This window comes from Rhinopithecus roxellana, chromosome 15, assembly GCF_007565055.1.
Source record: "Rhinopithecus roxellana isolate Shanxi Qingling chromosome 15, ASM756505v1, whole genome shotgun sequence".
Classification (NCBI taxonomy): domain Eukaryota; kingdom Metazoa; phylum Chordata; class Mammalia; order Primates; family Cercopithecidae; genus Rhinopithecus; species Rhinopithecus roxellana.
Genome location: NC_044563.1, coordinates 61,881,928 through 61,901,413, shown reverse-complemented (window position 1 = coordinate 61,901,413; position 19,486 = coordinate 61,881,928). Strand labels below are relative to the sequence as shown.

Genomic DNA, 19,486 nt, shown 5'->3' with positions numbered 1-19,486 from the left:
ATATTTCAGTGTACTTCATTAGATCCATTCAAGTAAATTCAATATTTTAGTTCAACAAACAGTAATTATCTACCACGTATGTACCAGATCATATGCTGAGACTGATCGCAAAAGATGAACTAAAGAACATTTGTTTTCTGATGCAACATAGTGGTTTAAATTTAGTGTCAGTAGTTGTAACAGTTACGCAAATCAGCAATGTAAACTTATAAAATATTGGTGAGATAAAATTGTTCCCTTACTACTTTAGAAGCACAAAAGATTCTCTTGAAAACATTTTAACCTTATTTCACGGAAAAACTGTTTAATTCACAAATATACATGTTATGGACAAATAAGTAGATACATGATTTAAATATGACCAGACCCATTATAGTTCACATTTATGAGCCGAGCATAGGTAATCCACTCTTCGAAGAAACCACAAATGTACCGAACTGGAACAGTCTAAGATAATTTTGGATGTGTGCAGGTGTTTTATTGTTTAAGTCTGGAAGTCTTTCTCATTCCACAGTCAGCTTCCAATCTCTCCTTTCTTGCGGGTGCAAATATTAGAGAGGAACCCTGCCTTGAGGTTTTATTATCGAAGTCTCATACTCTGGATAACCCTCTCAGGATAATCTTCTTACTCTGGATCTACTTACAGTGGAGTGAACATATCCCTCTTCATTTCAGATCTGGTGATTGTAAAGGTAAACTGAGGCTGGAGCCGAACCGGGAACGAAGACACAAGGCAAATGGCAGTGAGAATAGCTTTTATTAGGGCTGTGGGTGAGGTTCCTCGGTCCAAAGGTGTGGGCCGAGGAAGTCGCCCTGAGGGAGGAGGGTAGGGGCTTTTTATAGCCCGAGAGGTAGGGAAGCTGGTTGTGCAAACAGGGCCTGGTGGGTCTTGAAACTACTAGGGCAGGAGTTGAGTAAGTGTCATGAGGAAGGGGTCTTTGGAAACTGTCAACTGAAACTGCTGTTTATGAAATTGTGGAATGCAGGTGAGCTGCAGGTCATGGGGGAGGGTGGTTGCCCAGCCGGAACTCTGACACATGTAAGTCTGCAGGTGTGTGTGTACAAGGGTGAAGGGAGTCTTTAACAAAAGGCCTGCTACGCCGGGTAACGCCGTCATGTTGGGTCTAGATTCCTGCCTAACAGTGATTAACCTTGCTATTTCTAATTGTCTTTCTGCTGACAACTGTCAAGAAAGAAACAGATTTACAAACGTGCACACACACAAACATTAATGTCCAAGTTTATGAAACATCACAAAGTTGTCAGGCAAAGTGAGTTAATTTGTACACACCACTTCTTGATAGTGAGTCTAGCATTTGTTTTGCTATATTAAGTGTTGCTATGATGTATCTCATCTTTATAAAACTGTGATCAAGCACACTGTGATCAAGAACTCTTTCTCTTTCACACACTAGTGTGTGTGTGCGCATGTGTGCATGTGCATGTGTGTGTCTTGGAAGGGTGCACTGCAGCTTGGGTCTTGGACAAATTTCTTAAGAAATCTTAGAAGGTAGAAATTGATCCAGGTATAGGAAGAAGAAAAGGAAATTGAGTTAAGATAATTATTCCAAAACAAGCAAATTGGGAAACAGAAGAGGAATAACTCAGAAAAAAATAACTATTTAGAAAACTATCTTAATTTCATCAGGAGTGACTATATGCAAGATATGGTGTTGTAATTGAGGAGATTAGTGAAAGAGATGTGACAAAATCCTATGTTCATATTTCTTCTTTGTGAGTTTGGTTTAGCTAACTTAACAGGGCCTAGTATATGAAAATGGAATAATGTTTAGAAACCAACACTAGGAATTGAGTTCATGTTTTGTTTCTCATTGCCATGTAATATTGAATAAATTATTTTTCTTCTCTAAGTCTGAGACTCCTTACCTATCAAATGAGAGTAAAGTTCCTGCATTGCAAGAGCTTTACAAGCTATTTCTGACTTGAGATGGCTCATCAAAAAATTGTATTACAGTTACTGCTTATCCTATTGATAACAACAAAGTAAAAAGCTATAGTGAATTTGCTTATACAGCTTGTCAGGTAATCCTTTACATAATTTAGCAGACATTCAATCCTGATACTCACTTTATCTGCATATAAATAATATAAATATTATTTATATATTTGCACATATAAATAATCCAGTGCAAATTATTATTCTTATCATTTGACATTTACACAAAAATTGCATCACACATTTGGAAACTGCACCACTGAAAAATGATTGGGACTACCTTTTGTCAGAGAAAGATAGCATGTAATTTGGTTGTGTTATACTGGAGAGGGATAATTTCTGAATGGTTTAAGGTAACTTCATTTATGGTTTTTTTCTCCATGTCAAACCTGGGCCTGTGTCGGGACCATTTATCTAATCTTTAGATTAAGTTAGAAGGACTAAAGGAGAGAGAACAGTGAGAAATACACAGAAAACATGAAGAGAAGGAACTTTGATAGATCACTGCATGGCTGTGAAGAGCTCAAGTGCATAGAATGGCAAAAGTAGCAAAAGATGTAAGAGCTTCACACAGAGATTGTGTAAGATGTATAAGAAAGAATTGAAGGAAGGTAGTAGTTGCTCAAGTGTATATGAAATTATGCCAACACATTCTTACAGTAAGCTCCCTTATCCACTTCCCTCAATAAGAAGGTTTTCTTTTCTTTCCCCTATTTTATCACCTTCTGCTCTTTTCATTGTTCTCAGCCACAGATCAGAATCCATACTTCCAAAATGTTACTTACCAGCAGAGACACCTGCAGAAGTAAGCAAATCTCCCTTCACATTATTCTGAATTCCATTTGCTTAGGCAGGTGGTGTTTTGTACTGTGGTCACAACATCCAGAGTGAGATCTTTGCAACACCCTATATTGGAACACCCTAGAGATAATGGGACCTGCAGAGCTCTGAGCTTAGTATTAACCCTTTCCTGTGAAATGGAATGTTACTGGACATAGACAACCCATGTCCTGATTCTGAGACCAGATTCTGAAATATAGGATTATCTTATTTCCAAGGGTAAAATTAATATTATTAAAATATATATTATTATTATTTTAAATCTTATAAACTCCTTAAATATTTTTAACGGTATTCCTGGTATCAGTTCTGCATTCTTTGTCCTGAACACCACAAGGAGGGTGTGACTAGTCCATGCACCATAATAAGTAGGCTAATGACCAAATTAAATCTATATATATCTTGTTACTATTGTGCAACTACCTCTTGACTCCATACTTAGTATAATAGTGACATTACAAAGTAAATAATCATATCATAATGACTCAATATTTAGCATAACTACACTGTCTTAAAGTGAAGAGATGCATTCAATTTTGTAGACACTGAGAACTATCATATCATTCCTCTGCAGGTTTCCCATGAGTAACGGAAAGCAGAGATGATAATCCAGAGGTCAGAGACTAGTTATTTTGTTATTACTGATTGGTTATCTAAAATCACATACAGTTTGCTTTATCCAATTAATCTCAATTTTGAAATCTGTAAAATGAGGAAATTTGTTAATCAGCTTTAGTCTCCTTTATTCCTAACATCATATGAGTTTTTAATCCCGTGTCACTGATGGAGACAGCAATAGAGAGGGAACGAGCTTGTGCAATGCTGCAGAGCTGAGTTTTCCAGGCTTCCATTTTAGAAGGTTTGTACATGAGTGATAGGGACTGATCTTGGTCACTGAAAAGGATGTCAGCTTCATAGTCCATTCACTGATGATTCAACAAATACGCATTAATTATCTACTATTATCAGGCATTGTTTTAGGTGCTGTTCATATACTAACAAACAAAACTGGTAAAATACCCTTTTCTACAGTAAGAGAAACAAGACAAGTGACCGAAGAAATAAAATAAGTCTTTCAACTTTATGTTGAAATGTAAAGTACAAAGTGGGAGTGGGTATGGTTATAGTACGTGTTGGTAATTCTAAAGTAACATTGTCAGGGGAACTGACACTAAGAATATGACATTTAAGTAAAGGTTTCAGAGAGGTAAGAGAGCAAGTCATGTAGAATCTGGGAGAGGGTCATGTGAAGTGTTCCAGGCAGAGAGAACAGCAAATGCAAAGAAACTGAGGCTAAGGCACGAATGGTGTGGTCAAGAAAAAGCACAAGCGTTATAGCATCAAAATCTCTGAGATATAACCATATTGGAAATCCTTAGAAGTCCATAACCACATATTTCATTGTGTCATCATTCAATAGGTACACGTGAAAGGAGATCCTCATATAGTGGCTAGCACTCAGGGCAGCCCATGGATAGTAGTTCAGTCAAGGAGTATTTAAGTCAATTACTTATTGTTTTGTTTGGTTACCTTTATTTTCTTAGTATAGCAAAACAAGAAATGGTAACAACAACAACAAAAAACACATTGCCAGACTATTAATAGTTATATTTTTAAACTGGTTGATAATGCATAGGTATATTTGCATGACTTCTCATCCCTTCTTCTATCAAGCTATAGTAATTACTACTGGGTATTTAAGGATCACAAATGTACAAAGAAAACAGAAAATGAGTGTTTTATTTTGTTTAAGTAGTCAAATCAGGTGAAGAGGAAACAACAACATACACAAATATAAAAACGGGTGGATGGTTCCTTTTATGGCAGTTCATTATGTGCATACATTTAAAAATCTGTATCACACAGTAAGGTTTACTTGCAAGTAGTTGCAAATATTGCTTTAGTTCTCTCCTAAATCGAGCATCATTGTGGAGATTCTAATTCTGATAATTATTATCACCATGTGGGTGACATCTTTACTACACTGTAAATCTGAAGGGTTACATGTTTGTTTAATTTTGGAAATTGTTAGTCATTTTTTCAAATATTTTCCCTCTTTATCAATAATTTTTCTGCAATTCATGATATATGCTTTTGAAAACATTTTTCCTCCAATTATGCAAACTTTTTTCATTTTCTGATATTTATTCACTAGTAATAATTTCATATTTGCTTTTGTGATTGCTTATGTAACAGGATGTATGTGTATGTACTTGAACATAACATTGTGTAATTTTATGAAAAGAATTTTATGAAAATTGATGAGAGAAAATCTACTAATTATCTTTTTTTCCCAAATTTTTTTTAGAAATTCAATTATACAAGGGTCATATTAATTTCCTATTGCTACCATAATGAACTATCACATATTTAGTGCTTTAAACAACACAAATTTACTATCCTATAGTTCTGTAGGTTGCAAATTCAACACATGTCACTATGCTAAAAGCAATATCTTAGCAGGTTGCATTCTTTCCTGGGGGCTTTAGGGGAGAATCCACCTTCTTAACTTTTCCATGTTTTGGTGACTGCCAACATGTTTTGGTTCATGGCCTCCTTCTATCTTCAAGGCCTGCAATGGCCTGTGCAGTCTGTCTCACATAACATCCCTCTGACAATGACTCTTCTGCTGCCTCCTACTTCCACTTTGTAAGGATGTTTGTAATTACATTAAACATGCCTACATAATCTAGAATAACTTCCCTATCTTAAGAACAGACGATTATCAGCCATAATTCTATCTGCAACCTAAATTCCCCTTTATCTTTGGGGTTCATTATTTTACCTGACACATAGGTTGCTTTATTTTTTTTTTAATTTGTTTACTTATGCTGTACCTCACATATAGTGTCTACAGTGCTTTTTTCCTTCTCCTCTTTTTTACATGTATATACAATTGACTTACTCATTTACATTAGAAATTCATTATCAACAATCCTTCTCTTGATACAACATGTATTTATCCTGAGAAGACTTTTATTAATATTTACGTTGGCATTTGTTGGTTTCTTCTAAGTTTTCTGGGACCTTTCCAAAATGTAACAATTTAAAAATAATTTTCATCCTGGGGTTTTACTGGGCCATATATAAGTACAAGGTAAGAAATATAACTAGGAATCTTGATGGCCTGCACTGAAAGCTTTGCTATTTAAGATCTGCACAACTTTGGGCATTAATTAGGTTTTCAATTTTACAGTTCCTTCATAGAATAGAAGTAAAGACTCTTGATTTCTTAATTCGAGTTTTAATATTGTTTTCACATACAGAGTTTCCATTTGAATCTTTGAAAGGGTTCTAGTTTTTTAACGAACACTTCAAATTTTATTTAATTTTCTTAAGTATATTTAATTACAGTTACTATAAAACCTATTTGAAAACAGTATTATTTGATCTTCTATGTTTATTTCTGTTTAAAAAAAAGACTGGTGTTATGACACGTTTGTTTGATTCTTTCTCTGCTTGGTTATGCTAATGCAAGATACTTTGTGTAAAATAAGGTAGAAACATTAATAATTTAAGTCCAAGGATAATGTATATAATACTATTCTAACTTAGAAGATTTAGCTTTAGATTTACTTCTGGCAGGTGGCCATGGTCACTAACAATCTCAGATCTTAATTAAAACAGCATTTGAGATCATTTGAACCTATGTCAGTCTCTCTGTGAATGCATCTATTTCTGGCTCACTCTTAACACTTAGGGAAGTTCCCTATGAGATCACCAAATGTCTGGATAGTTTCTTGAATCTGCCTACTTCCAGTAACCATTTTAGTGCTATATTCTTTTTATTCAATTCTACACTTTTAATATTCACATAGTGCCTTTATGCTGTTGAAAATTTACATAGTTGGAGCCTACCCACTCCCCATTGTGTATGTAAGCTCATCCGGCCAGCAGAGGTAGAATCAGATTTTCCTTGATTCTCTCCCACTTGAACCTCCCATAGGAATTCTCAGTTTCTATGGAAATTTCCTGTACCTCTACCTGAGCAACTCACATCCCTTAGACCCACAGCTCTCTACTCCTTATATACCATGAGTAGCTACAGTTCCCCAGGCTTCCGGAACTCCAGGACAAATTAGAGACTTCCTTAAGCATTGGTATATAAACTGGTAACCTTCTAGACTCCTTAGGCAGAGCGAAGCCCAACTTGAGCATCCTAACCAGGAGTAAGAGTACAAAGCAATAAGCTAATGAAGGGATGGGTAAACAGAAGTAGCCTACACATTTTATAAGTCCGATGGAGGGAGGAGGGCAGAGCTAGGAGGGAAAACAACTGCCATTTGTGAAAAGAAACAAGAAAAGAAAAGGTTGGCTAAAGGAAAGAGAGATTGGCTTTAGGAAGTTAGAAATAAGGGATATAAGTGAGGAGAAAATGGAGAAAATTTTGTAGGAGAAAATAAAGTGTTAGTGATACAGTAATATAAAGGAAAATGTGGTGGGCTGTTTTAGATAACTGAATGAAAATGTTTTAATAGAGTGGTAAAAAAAAAGAGGTGTGAACTGTTATACCAATAAAAAGAGTGAAAAAAAATGCCTGTAGTTTGGTATACAAGAGTGGCAAGGCTGTTTTGATGTCAGAAAGAGTAAAGCTGTCTGGGAAGCAAGCTGAGGATTTTGAGCAAAAGAGCACAATGATGAGAAGGAAGATGAGTGGAGCAAAACCAGATGTATACTTCTACTTCTCTTTTACACACATAAGGAAAAATGATCCCATTATGTAACAGTCTCACAAGTGATAACATAGCAATGTTTTCCCTTTTACTATGAGATCTGTAAAAAGAAATTATCTTGTTAGCAGAGGACTGACTTGACTTGCCAATGTTTCATTGTTGTTGCTTTGTTTTTCAAGAATTTACTACCCGCTATAAAAACACAGATTTAGGAAGAATGGCACAAGAGTGGAAAGAATGAGATAAAAGGCTAACAAAGTATCACAGAAAAGAAACAGTAATGACAGTGCTAAAGATCAGAAGTAAATAAATTAAAGCATGTTGGACATAGAAACAAGGGGACTTATTAATGAACTTGACAGAGGTAAAAGGTTTTTAATAATGGAGAACAATACCTAGTTTTCAGATTTGAATAACCATGTAGTAAGATTTACTTTTACTGAGAAGGAAATGTTAAAGGAATTATTAAGGAAAATTCTTTATTGATTGTGTGATGTTTACTGTGCTTCTTAGATGTTCTAATATCCAGTATGCTGTCAAATATACTATTTGGGAGATCATTTGAGGAGTCAGGTGTGCTGATATACAGTGGAGTTACCAATGCATAGACAGATTTGAATGCTGCATTTCTGAATTTAAAAATCTTAGAGAAAGAACGTAGTTATATAAGAGAGAGAAAATCACATCTAAAATACAAGGTACCCATGGCAACATTTAGAAATCTGACTGTGAAGGAATATTCAAGAAAATTTTTAAAAAGATTAGTAATATGAAAGGAAGTAAGAGTATATTAGTTATATACATACAGTGTGCTATGTTATACATATAGTATGTTATACATAAACATATTCAGTATGTATAGATGTAATATATATGTATAAGAGTATGTTTTATATATATATACATATAGTATATTTGAATCTTTTATTTTAAGTTCAGGGTACATATGCAGGTTTGTCATTCATTTCTCACTGTAAGAAGTTCCACTTGTGTCTAACTAAATTGTCAAAAATATATAACAAATATATATTTCAAAGTATATGTACTTCAAAATATATGTACATACATACATATATACATGTATATGTATATAAACACACACACAAACACCTATACATATTTATGTATGTGTGTATGGGCATGTTCGTGTATATATAGCTTGCTATTTGAACATGTATGTATGTATGTGTATATATATATATATATATATATACTAGTACATGTACATATGTACACACACACTTTTAAACAAACTATATAAAGATATATACTTTGTAATATATACTTTGTTTCAAAGAATGGAATGATCCAGGGTCACATGCTGCTGGAAGTTGTAGTAGGATGAAACAGGGATATTTGTTTGGGTTTGGTATCCAGAGATCAAGAATTAACTAAAACTGTTTTAGTTTCAGCCAGGTGTTGGGTAGGATGCTAAAATAAAGAGATTTTGGGTGAAGTGAGGACAGATTATACACCCTGTTTGGTCTCACAGCCCCTTTTCACATATTTTTAAATTATTTCAATTGATTCATCTTCCTCGATGGGTGATACTGTTTATCTGTTTTCAGTCTTTGTCACCAGAAATATATAGATATTTCTAGTTTTAGTTCTAAGCCTTTTTTTAAACTTTTATTTTAGGTTCAGGGGTACATTTGCAGGTTTGTTATCCATTTCTGACCATAAGAAGTTGCACTTGTGTCTGACCAGATTGTAAACACAGAGAAAATTTTGTCAGCATCAAAATAAAGGTAATTTATAACATGCAAGGCAACCCTTACTTGATTATCAGCAGATTTCTCAGCAGAAACCTTGTAAGCCGGGAAAGGATGGGATGATATATTCAAAGTGCTGGGGGGAAAAGTGCCAAATGGGATTACTATATTCACTCAACCCATTTTGTCCTTTATAAATGAAAGACTTTACCCAACAAACGACACTGAGGAAATTTGTCACCACTAGACCTGTCTTACAAGAGGTGCTGAAGGGAATTCATTCTGAAATGAAAGGATGCTAAATAGTACATACATGTGAAAGTACAAATCTCACTGGTAAATGTAATATATATACAAATGCCGAATAATGTAATACTAAATGGTGGTGAAATAATAACTTTTAACACTAGTATAAAAGTAAAAGGAAAAAATATTAAGAACGACTACAACTGCAAAAAGTTAATTGATGCAAATATAAAAATAAACTCTGACACCAATAACATAAAATGTGTGCACAGGTGAGTAAGTGTAGAGTTATTGTAAATTAGTATAAGATTGAAGGTTAAGTTGTTAGCTTGAAATGGAGTTATAAAATATGAGGTAAAATAATGAGTAAATCTGTGTTTGATTTCTTTGTTTTTCCTTTCAAAAACGATTTCTGTCTGATTATCTCCTTAATTATCCCCAATCCATATTGATTGAGGTATGGTTGTTTCAAATGCTACTTTGATGTTCAAAACAAAGTAATTCAGAAGGAACTATGTAATTCTGCACAGGTTAAAGAAGTCATACATATGTGACTTATTCAGCAGTTATTCTCAGGAAAAAAGAAACTCTCTTTAAAGAGGAGTTATTTTATTTCACCAACAAATTAGCTTAGTGATTTTACAGTTGTATTTTCATTCAGAATAGATTTTAACATATAAAGAATGTTTAATGTGACATGATAGACTGGATGGGTTGCACTTATTTATCAGCGAAGTGTTGTCGTGGCCAATGTTTCTATTTTTATGTCTTCTGAAAACCATTAGTCATATTTTATGCAGTTCTATGTATTCAAAAACGTGATGCCCATAATTTTGTTCGTTTACATATTTCTCAAGAAGATGGCTATTTTATGTACACAGACAATTTTTTCTAGTAGTTATTTATTCTTTATTTTACCTGTTAAACATCCCACATTTTATAAAATGGGGTATAGACTTATATAGCATATGATTTACAACCTTATCACTATCTCTAATTTGGGTAGTAATCCCAATAATTTATGTGGCATTTCTTTCAAACTGCCAGGGTTTGTTAACCTCTCTAATATTGAGTAAGGCATTTTTCTATGGAACAGTAAAAGCTTTCCATGGTCAGAAATGCTCTGAAAATACTCCCACATCAAATAATAATAGCAAGGTGCATGAAGACGATTAGATTAATTTAGTTAACTTTGAAAATGATTGAGATTGGGTGCACTGGCTCACTCCTGTAATCCCAGGATTTTGGGAGGCAGAGGTGGTCAGATCACTTGAGGCCAGGAGTTCGAGACCATCCTGGTCAACATAGAGAAACTCTGTCCCTACTAAAAATACAAAAAATTAGCCAGGTATGACAGTGCGTACCTGTAATCCCAGTTACTCTGGAGGCTGAGGTAGGAGAATCACTTCAACCTGAGAAGCGGAGGTTGCAGTAAGCTGAGATCACGCCACTGCACTCCACCCAGGGTGACAGAGTGTGACTCTGTCTCAAATAATAAATTTTTAAAAATGAAAATAATTGCATTATCATAAATCTAATAGTCTAAAAGGCTCCTATTTTTTCTCATTAGTTTTTAATTAAACATTTGACATACATCTTAAATTCCTAAAGTGATGATTGCCTCAGCTTTGAGCTAGAGATACTAAGGTGTGTTTTTCAGATGGATGTTGTGAGTTTTGAAAAAAATGTGTATTTGTCTAACCTGTGTGTAATATTATGCATGTGTGTGTGTATTTTATCTGGTGTGTATAACACAGGTAAGTCATACATTATGCTTTCATTGCTTTCTATTTTCCTTCCATGTCAATTTACTACTTTTATCCCTAGCTTAATTTCTCAGATCGTCCATTAGAAGCATTTTAAACATCTGACAAGCCTCTTAAACTTATTGATCCTTAGCTCACTTATATAGAAAATAAGGAAAATCAATATTCTCCTTGAAGGGTGTTCTTTTTATAAATTAGAGATGATCTTGCACGTAACAAAGCTTTGCAAATAGTAGGCAGTACTTCAATAATTGGTGGTTGATGCTGCTGTTTTCACTATTATTCTGTATTTTGTTTTACAATAATCATGATTAAATATTTTTAAATGGACCAATTTTAAACCTTTAGGAGATTTTTAGTATATTTTGGCATAAATTTTGATCAGTCTGTGTGTCTATTGAATAGAGAGTACCCACTCTATGTGTTAATCCGTATGTGTTATCATTCAATCAACTAGAATTAATTTCCACCACTACATTTAAGAGCTAGGAAACCCCTACCTTGTTCAAAATTCAAAGGGGTTCTTTGGTGATAATGGTAATAACAATAGAGGATAACCAAAGTAAAAAGTATTCAGGCAAATCCTAGCATAATATTGGCAATGAGGCTATATTGTTAGGGTTTAGGGAGAGTAGAATGCTACCAAAGTTGAAAGTATCACATAGAACATTTTATTTTAATTTACTGTATACATCCATCTAAGAATTTATCCCTGAGATGTTTCTTACTTATCTGAAGTGCTCTATATACAGTACGTTTCAAAGTGATAGAATTTCCTGCAAAAAAAGCATGTACACAAGTGTATGTTTCTTATATTAAATTTTTGTCTCCGAACAGCAGAAGCCTGTGTGGTGACATACTGATTGGGTGAGCATACATTTCTGTAGACTGTGGACTTACACATTCACAAACTGGATGTTCCTTCCTAATGACATCCAGTTTCACCCCTCCTCGTTCCCGTTGCTGGGGATCCCAGGACTAGAAACACTTCACATCTGGATCGGCTTTCCCTTTTGTGCTGTGTACATAATCGCACTCATAGGGAACTTCGCTATTCTACTGGTGGTCAAGACTGACAGCAGCCTACACCAGCCCATGTTCTACTTCCTGGCCATATTGGCCACCATTGATGTGGGCCTCTCAATAGCTACCATCCCTAAGATGCTTGGAATCTTCTGGATCAACCTCAGAGAGATCGTCTTTGAAGACTGCCTCACCCAGATGTTTTTCATCCACCAATTCACACTTATAGAGTCAGCAGTCCTCATGGCAATGGCTTATGACCGCTATGTGGCCATCTGCAATCCCCTGCAATATAGCACTGTCCTCACCAACAAGGTTGTTTCTGTGATTAGTCTTGGTGTGTTTGTGAGGGCTTTTATTTTCGTCATTCCCTATATATTTCTTATTTTGCGGTTGCCCTTCTGTGGGAATCATGTCTACTGTGAGCACATGGGTCTTGCTCTTGTGCCAGCATCAAAATCAATATTATTTATGGCTTATGTGCCATTTGTAATCTAGTGTTTGACATCACAGCCATCGTCCTTTCTTATGTGCATATTCTTCGTGCTGTTTTCCGTCTTCCTCCTCATGAAGCCCGACTCAAGTCCCTCAGCACATGTGGTTCACATGTGTGCATAATCCTTGCCTTCTATACACCAGCCCTCTTTTCCTTTATGACTCATTGCTTTGGCCAAAATGTGCCCCACTATAACCATATACTCCTAGCCAATCTCTATGTTGTGGTGCCACCAGCGCTCAATCCTGTCATATATGGAATCAGAACCAAGCAGATCATTAAATGTGTAAAGAAAATATTATTGCAGGAACTAGGAATGGAAAAGGAATAGCACCTACTACATATGAGGTTCTGAATGCAATGTTATGAAATTTGAGTGAGAGAAATGTCTTGTCATAAAAATTATATTCTAATATGTGGCTCTATTGGCTTTCTTCTGTATTTAAATACAACAAATTTCTCTATCTGCTTTTCATACCACATTTTGAGATCTGTTGTATTATTATTATTATTATTATTATTATTTGAGACAGAGTCTCGCTCTGTTGCCCAGGCTGGAGTGCAGTGGCATGATCTCAGCTCACTGCAACCTCTGCCCCCCAGATTCAAGCGATTCTCCTGCCTCAGCCTGCCAAGTAGCTGAGACTATAGGCATGCACCACAACGCCCGGCTAATTTTTGTTTTTTGGTTTTGTTTTTTAGTAGAGATGGGGTTTTACCATATTGCTGCATTCTTGTTCTCTCTACCCGATACCCTTATAATTTCATTTAAGCAGGTGATGTTATTTTTCTCTATTTTTTGGAGTAGTTGATTGATACGTTTATATTAGATATGAATGCACCCATTTTTGCTGGGTAATTGATGTTTCATGGAACTTCTTCTTTTAATATAATTATAATAGTTTTCTGAGTGTCAACTTTTGTAATTGTTGGATGCTGGAAATAAAATAGTGACTATGTCACCTTCCCTGACTTTGTGGAATTTATAGAGTCTAATGTCAATCAGCAAATTCAACGTAGAAATCTCCATACTTTTCATTTTAATTGTTCTATATCATTATAATTTATGTTTGTCTCTCCTTAAGAGACACAATGATTTAATGGTAATGGGGTATCCCAAATGGGATGCTGAATTAGAAAAAGGATATTGGCTAAAAACTAAGAAAATCTTAATAAAGTATGAACTTTAGCTATAAATATGTATCAATTAGTTGCTTCATTAATTTTGGAAAATAGACTACACTAATATAAGATGTTTGCAATAAGGGGAATTAAATGTGGGATGTATGGGAAGTATCTGTAATATCCTCATGAATTACAGTTGTATCTTAAATTATTCTAAACCAAAAGAAGTATTTTTCAAAATCACAATAAATAAATAGGTCCTTTGGGGAGGAAGCTATTTTTAAAAAATACTGAGTCTCCCTGTCAATGAACTTAGTATACAAATGCATTGATTTTAATTCATATTTAATATAATTTAATAAGGTTTTATAATTTACTAAAAAAATAAAAGTTCAGCCATTAACACAACTTTCCTCTATTATGGAAACCACCTTAGAGTGGAAAAGCACTAAGATTTTAGAGTAAGAATAATAAGCTGAGAAAAAAATTAGCTCTAAATTTATCTCTCATTCTTCATTTCACCGTAATTCCCCCAAATATTTTTTATATCCTTGTTGAGAGAAAAATTGAAATTCTCTGTCCTAGTAGAATTTTGATAATTAGAATTTAATTTCACACAACTTTATTAATTTTATTATTTGAATTATTTATTTCATAATACATTTTGTTTATTTCATTCTAACCATCTTTGACTGTATTTATGTATCTGCTTGTTTATGTTTTTTATGTCCCTTTCCAATGTCACTCAATTCCTCCCATCCTGATCACTCATTACAGTTTTGTCAGCCTGTTTCTACTTCTTTTCCTTGTAACTGAAATTATAAACCAGGAGTATAATTCCTTAATGCTTTCCCCCCATGTACTAACAGCAGTTGATGCCTACTGGTGAATTAATAGTTCAACCAGAAACATACATATCACAATAACACACACACACATGAACACACATGCAAGTGATTGTTTCTTCTTCATGATTATATTTGATATGGCTAAACGAGCTCTAGAGATTATTAATTACCACATATGAAAGGACAAATGTTTAAACTCACTATCTCTGAACAACAATCCTCACAGGTTTTGATGTACTGATCTCCAAAGTGGGCTGCATACAAACTCAGTCAATACACAGGATGTTAGTATTTTATTTTCTTCATGTGTGCATTTAAGTGACCAGTGACTCAAAAATATACATCAATTAGCCAAAGTATTAATGAGGAGACCAAATAGAGAAACCATGAAAGACGTTAGACCACAAATAGCATTCTATGTCTTATAATGGCCAAACCTTTTGAAACTAGTAAAACGTATAAATTTAAGGGAGTCTTTATAGCATTCTTGCCATTTTAATGAAAAACCAAGTAAAGTAAGTACCTGTCTTCCAATATTTGGTGGTTTACAATTTGCTTCTGTTTAATGCTAAATATGTGTGACAGAATTCATCAGAATGAATAAATGTTGACTTGGAATTGAAAGTCGTAAAAACTCAGCCCAAGAGGGGAAAAAAAGTGCTCATGTCAACAGAGAAGTTTTGTTTAGATACTTAAGTGTGAAGGCATAAGGTGTGTTCTGAGAAATATTTTCATCCAGAAAGGGAAAGAGAGAAAGATACTAGAAAATAGGATAGTAAGTAAAGTTAAGAATAATTATAATGGAGGCTCTTCACTGTAAAACATTATTGAGTGTGTCAAATGGCTTAGAAATATCTGCTTCCTGCCAGGAACATGAAATAGTAACAGGGGAAGGCTAGATTAATCAAAGGGGTATTCACTGGTGTGCAACACAAAGTTGCAGAAGTGACAACCAAATGTTTTATCTCATCAAATATATCTTTGGTTTAATCTAAAACAGTCTCTTTATAACTTGATGGAAGTTTGGACAGGTGTTATAAGATATTGTGAACAGTGAGATATTGATGTTTTTATTTACGTATGTGAAAAGTTGTGATGACAGTTTGTTTAAATTTTGCAAGTGGTACAACTAACACAAGTTGTTGTCACATAAATGATTGTTAATGTTTTTGTTTTCTGATTTTTCCAAGAGAACATAAATTAGCTTAAGCTCTGGAGAATAACAAATGGCTGTGCCAAAAAAAAAAAAAAAAAAAAAAAAAAAAAAAATTCCATTGCTTACGTATATGTTCTAGAGTATTGAGAAGTTCAATTTGGTGTACTGAATGCATTTTAAGCCTGAAATCCTTTGATGAGTGTATACATTTAATCTTGTGAAATTGTACCAATAATGAGTCTTGGTCCACTCAAAAAATGTTATCCTTAAGCACACTTATTTAATAAACTTCCCTAATAAAAATTTTTTAAAAGTCAGTGAAATCTATACATTTAGCAACCTAAATAAGAAAAAATATATATATTGATCAATCAATTTATGAAAAAAAATTTACAAAATTCAAAACTCACTCATGATAAAAAACTCCCATAAAATTTCAATAGAGAGGAACTTCTTCAGCTTGAAAAAGAATATTGACAAACATAATCTACATCAAACATTATGCTTCATAACGAAAGATAGTATATTCCCTCTAAGAAAGGCAAGGAAATGCATTCTCACCAATATTATCCATCACAGTGCTAGAAATTCTAGCCAGGGTAGTTAGTTAATAAAAAATAAACACCACACTGTCTTCGACAATGGTTGAACTAATTTCCACTCCCACCAACATGTAAAAGCATTCCTATTTCTCCACAGCCTCACCAGTATCTGTTGTTTCCTGACATTTTAATGATCACCATTCTAACTGGTGTGAGATGGTATCTCATTGGGATTTTGATTTACATTTCTCTGGTGACCAGAAATAGCATTTGCCCCAGCAATACCATTACTGGGTATATATCCAAAGGATTATAAGTCATTCTGCTATAAAGACACATGCACATGTATGTTTATTGCAGCACTATTTATAATAGCAAAGACTTGGAACCAACCCAAATGTCCATCAATGATAGACCGGATAAAGAAAATGTGGCACATATACACCATGGAATACTATGAAGCCATAAAAAAGAATGAGTTCGTGTCCTTTGCAGGGACATGAATGAGGCTGGAAACCATCATTCTTAGCAAACTAACACAGAAGCAGAAAACCAAACACCACATATTCTCACTCATAAGTGGGAGTTGAACAATGAGAACACATGGATATAGGGAGGGGAACATCACACACTGGGGCCTGTTGGGGGGTTGGGAGCAAGAGGAGGGAGAGCATTAGGACAAGTACCTAATGCATGGGTGGCTTGAAACCTAGATGACGGGTTGATGGGTGCAGCCAACCACCATGGCACATGTATACCTATGTAATCTGCATGTTCTGCACATGTATCCCATAACTTAAATTTAAAAAAAAATTAAAAATTAAAAAGGATAATAGAAAGAAAAAAATAAAATTCTTCCTATTTATAGATGACAAGATTGTTCATGTAAAAAATATAAAAGATTAAAAAATTATCAAAACCATTAAATGAGTTCACCAAGGTCTCAGGAGATGTAAATCAGCATTCAACAAATAATTCTATTTCTATATACTAGTGATGTACTTCAAACTTTAAAAATATAAAACCAGGCCAGGTGGTGCAGTGGCTCACACCTGTAATCCCAGCACTTTGGGAGGTCAAGGCAGGCAGATCCCTTGAGCTCAGGAGTTCAAGACTAGCCTGAGCAACATGGTGAAACTAATCATACACACAATGATTTTTTTCATGGTATTTGTTAGATAATCACAATACAATTAATAAAATTAAACAGATGGTTGCTAAAATTGCAGCTGCTTTGCCAGACTGGGTCCCTCTATCCAAGAAATAGAGACTCTAGAACTTCATGTGTAGTAATGAAATGATTGAACTTAAAACTAATTATGTTCTCATTTTGAATATAGCTGAAATAGAGTTCAGTATACAAACTATAAAGGGCAAGATTAATTATTGTAGACTTTTGAAGGTCATGTGGTTTCTGTTGCAATTCTATGCCCATGTGGTTTTATTTAACTCCGCCACTGAAATGCAAAGAGAGGCATATATAATATAAAAGTAAGTGAGCATATCTCTGTTTCAATAAAACTACTCACAAAAGCAGGTGGGGGTCTATAGTTTGCTGCTCTTAAAGATAAGTGGCTGTAGAAATAAAATAATGTTATCAGTATAAAATGACTTCATATTTTATATTACAATCACGTGTGCTCAACAATGGGGATACAGCCTCAGAAATGCATCACTAGGCAACTTGATCATTGTGTGAACATTATGGAGTGTATTTACACAAACCCAGATGGTATAACCTACTACAGACTTAAGATATGTGGGCAAGCCTATTGCTCTTAGGCCACAAACTTATACAGCATGTACAGTACTGACTACTGTAGGCAACTGTAAGACTGTGGTATTTGTGTATCTGAATATATCTAAACATACAAAAGTACAGCAAAAATACAATATAAAAGACAAAAAGGTGGTATACCCTTATAGGACACTTTCACAAATGGAACTTGCAGGACTGGAAGTTGCTCTGGGTGAGTCCATGAGTGAAAGAATGTGAAGTGGTGAGTAAATGTGAGGGCCTAGGACATAACTGTATACTACTGTAGACTTGATAAACATTGTACATTTAGGCTATGCTAAATTTATAAAAAATAATATTTTTCTTCAATAATAAATTAACCTTAACATACTGGATGCTCACCACTTTATATGATATCTGTACTTGACCAAAATGTCATTTTGCACTGCATGCCTATATATCATTTATATAATATTTTATATGATATAAAACTTAATAGTAAAATTATATGATGTATATAAAATGACAAGCAACACTAAAAATTAAAAGGAAGAGTTAGGGATATAGTGTTGTAAGGTTCTTACACTGTACATGAAGCAGTAAAGTATTTGAAAATAGACTATACTTAATTAAAGTTACATGTTGCAAGTGTTAAGAAAAAACTATGTTAATAATGATTCAGTATTGGAGATAACATAGATTCAGTTAAAAATGTTGAGCAAAACCAAGACACAGTAGAAAATGAGGGGAAAAGAAACAAAAAACAGATCCAATAAGTAAGAAAATACTAGAAAGCTGGTAGATTTTAATCTAAACATATCAATAATCACAATAAAAATGAACAGGCTAAATACGTGAACTAACAGAGATTATTATAATGGAGAAAAAGCAAGGCCCACTTATATGTTTTCTAAGATTTATCACAAAAAATTAACAAAGAAAAGCTAAAGAGTATATGCTGATATCAGACAAAATGTGTTTCAGAACAAACACTAATTTAAAGAGTATTGTGTAACAACGGTAGTTCAAAATATATTTTTCAAAAGCTAGTAGGCTTTAAAGATATATGAAGACATCCACAAACATAAGCAATTCAACACTTGACTCTCACTAACGGATTGAGCAAGTGGATAGAGTATCTGTAGGGAAAGAGAAGAAATAAATGACACTCATCAACCAACCTGAGCAAATTGACATTTGTAGACACTCTACCCAACCACAAAGGGATACGCATTTTACCCATTTTCCTAATAAGCTTTTTTTTTTTTTTTTTTTTTTTTTTTTTTTTTTTTTTTTTTTTTTTTTTTTTGAGATAGAGTCTCGCTTTGTCGCCCAGGCTGGCATCTCCGCTCACTGCAAGCTCC

At 34.2% G+C, this 19,486-nt stretch overlaps 1 protein-coding gene across 1 annotated transcript; it reads left to right on the top strand.

Annotated features, from left to right (window-relative positions):
- Positions 1 to 12,109: 12,109 nt before the first annotated feature.
- On the top strand, positions 12,110 to 13,044 carry LOC104677205 (olfactory receptor 52E2). The gene is given in 2 exon segments (XM_010382169.2): positions 12,110 to 12,653; positions 12,656 to 13,044. Coding segments are annotated over 2 exon segments (933 nt in total).
- The last annotated feature ends 6,442 nt before the right edge of the window (positions 13,045 to 19,486 follow it).